The sequence below is a fragment of the Corvus brachyrhynchos genome, unplaced genomic scaffold, assembly GCF_000691975.1.
Source record: "Corvus brachyrhynchos isolate BGI_N302 unplaced genomic scaffold, ASM69197v1 scaffold10, whole genome shotgun sequence".
In the NCBI taxonomy this organism is placed as follows: Eukaryota; Metazoa; Chordata; class Aves; order Passeriformes; family Corvidae; genus Corvus; species Corvus brachyrhynchos.
Window position 1 is genome coordinate 2,011,213 of NW_008236180.1, and position 1,057 is coordinate 2,012,269.

The window sequence follows — 1,057 nt, forward strand, 5'->3', positions numbered from 1 at the left end:
AAAATAGTATCTCTGAAATAAAACCAGCTAGAAATATAAATAACCCTATTTGCAAAACCTACTATTTCTCCATCCCTAACCCTGCTCTCTTCTACCCAATCATGGATCTCTTCCTTCCCCTTAGTCGAACCTCATCCAGCTTTTTGATCACAGGACCAGATTTTTTAGACGTGGCTGCGTAGGTCTTCAGCAGAGCTTTGAACATCATTTCAGTATCTGGATGAGTGCTAATGAAGGCTTTTTCCAGCACATACAAATCAACTCCTTTATCCTCTGGAAGACCTGAAATAAAACTGAGTCCAAAGTCTATCAACACCAAGTCCAGCTTCTCCGTGGGTGGCCGCAGGAGGAGATTGGCAGTTGTAAGATCCCCATGGATAATATCTTCATCGTGCATCCTTGCTAACAGCTCACCCATCTTCTCTGCTAACTTATGGAGGCCACTGGTGTCATTCCCACTCTTTTGTACGGAATAAATATGATCCTGAACAGTAATTGAGTCTACAATATCTTCCAGATAGATCGAGTTGGTGACATAATCCACGAAGTAGACCACTGGAGCAGGAATCCCTATTTAAAAGAACAAATGAAATGCTAGCAGTTAATTTACATGATTCCCAGCTGTATTTTAGCAACAAAACACAACCGATAAAAGTCTTAAGCAGAAATGCCAGTTGAGATCACTCCCAGCCACTGATAATCCACCCCGGGGAACGGCCTGGCCAACACTCGCTTCCAAGCCATCTGCACTGCCCCGCAGTCTTACAACGACCTGGCAGCTCAAACGTGGTGACAGCCCAGCCCCTCCTGGGGCGAGCCGCCCCGATAAAACCCGCTATGGGACACACCGAGGACAAGACGAGTTTTAGGGACACCCTGAAAGAGCAGAGCGGGTCGTCCCGGGCTCAGAAGAAGGCTCTGCATCCTTCAGGATGGCGCAGGACGGCGCCAAGTGCCTGAGATCTGCTCTGAGCGACGTGAAGAGCCGGGGCGCCAGGACAGCCCCGCCCACTCCGCTCCGGTGTCTGTCTGTCTGTCTGTCCGTCCCGCCCGGCAG

At 49.4% G+C, this 1,057-nt stretch overlaps 1 protein-coding gene across 2 annotated transcripts in view; it reads right to left on the reverse strand.

Annotated features, from left to right (window-relative positions):
• Window positions 1–6: 6 nt before the first annotated feature.
• The window catches only part of TP53RK (TP53 regulating kinase), a 7,142-nt gene continuing 6,091 nt past the window's right edge, over window positions 7–1,057 (reverse strand). The window contains exons 1-2 of one of the 2 annotated variants that reach the window (XM_017733086.1): window positions 849–976; window positions 7–570 (exon numbers count right to left, since the gene is read on the reverse strand). In XM_017733086.1, coding sequence (XP_017588575.1) covers window positions 92–570; window positions 849–924 — 555 coding nt within the window. In that variant the 5' untranslated portion in view covers window positions 925–976 and the 3' untranslated portion in view covers window positions 7–91. Of the gene's footprint in view, window positions 571–848; window positions 977–1,057 lie in introns of those variants that run through there. The other variant, XR_001861635.1, reaches the window with a different exon arrangement.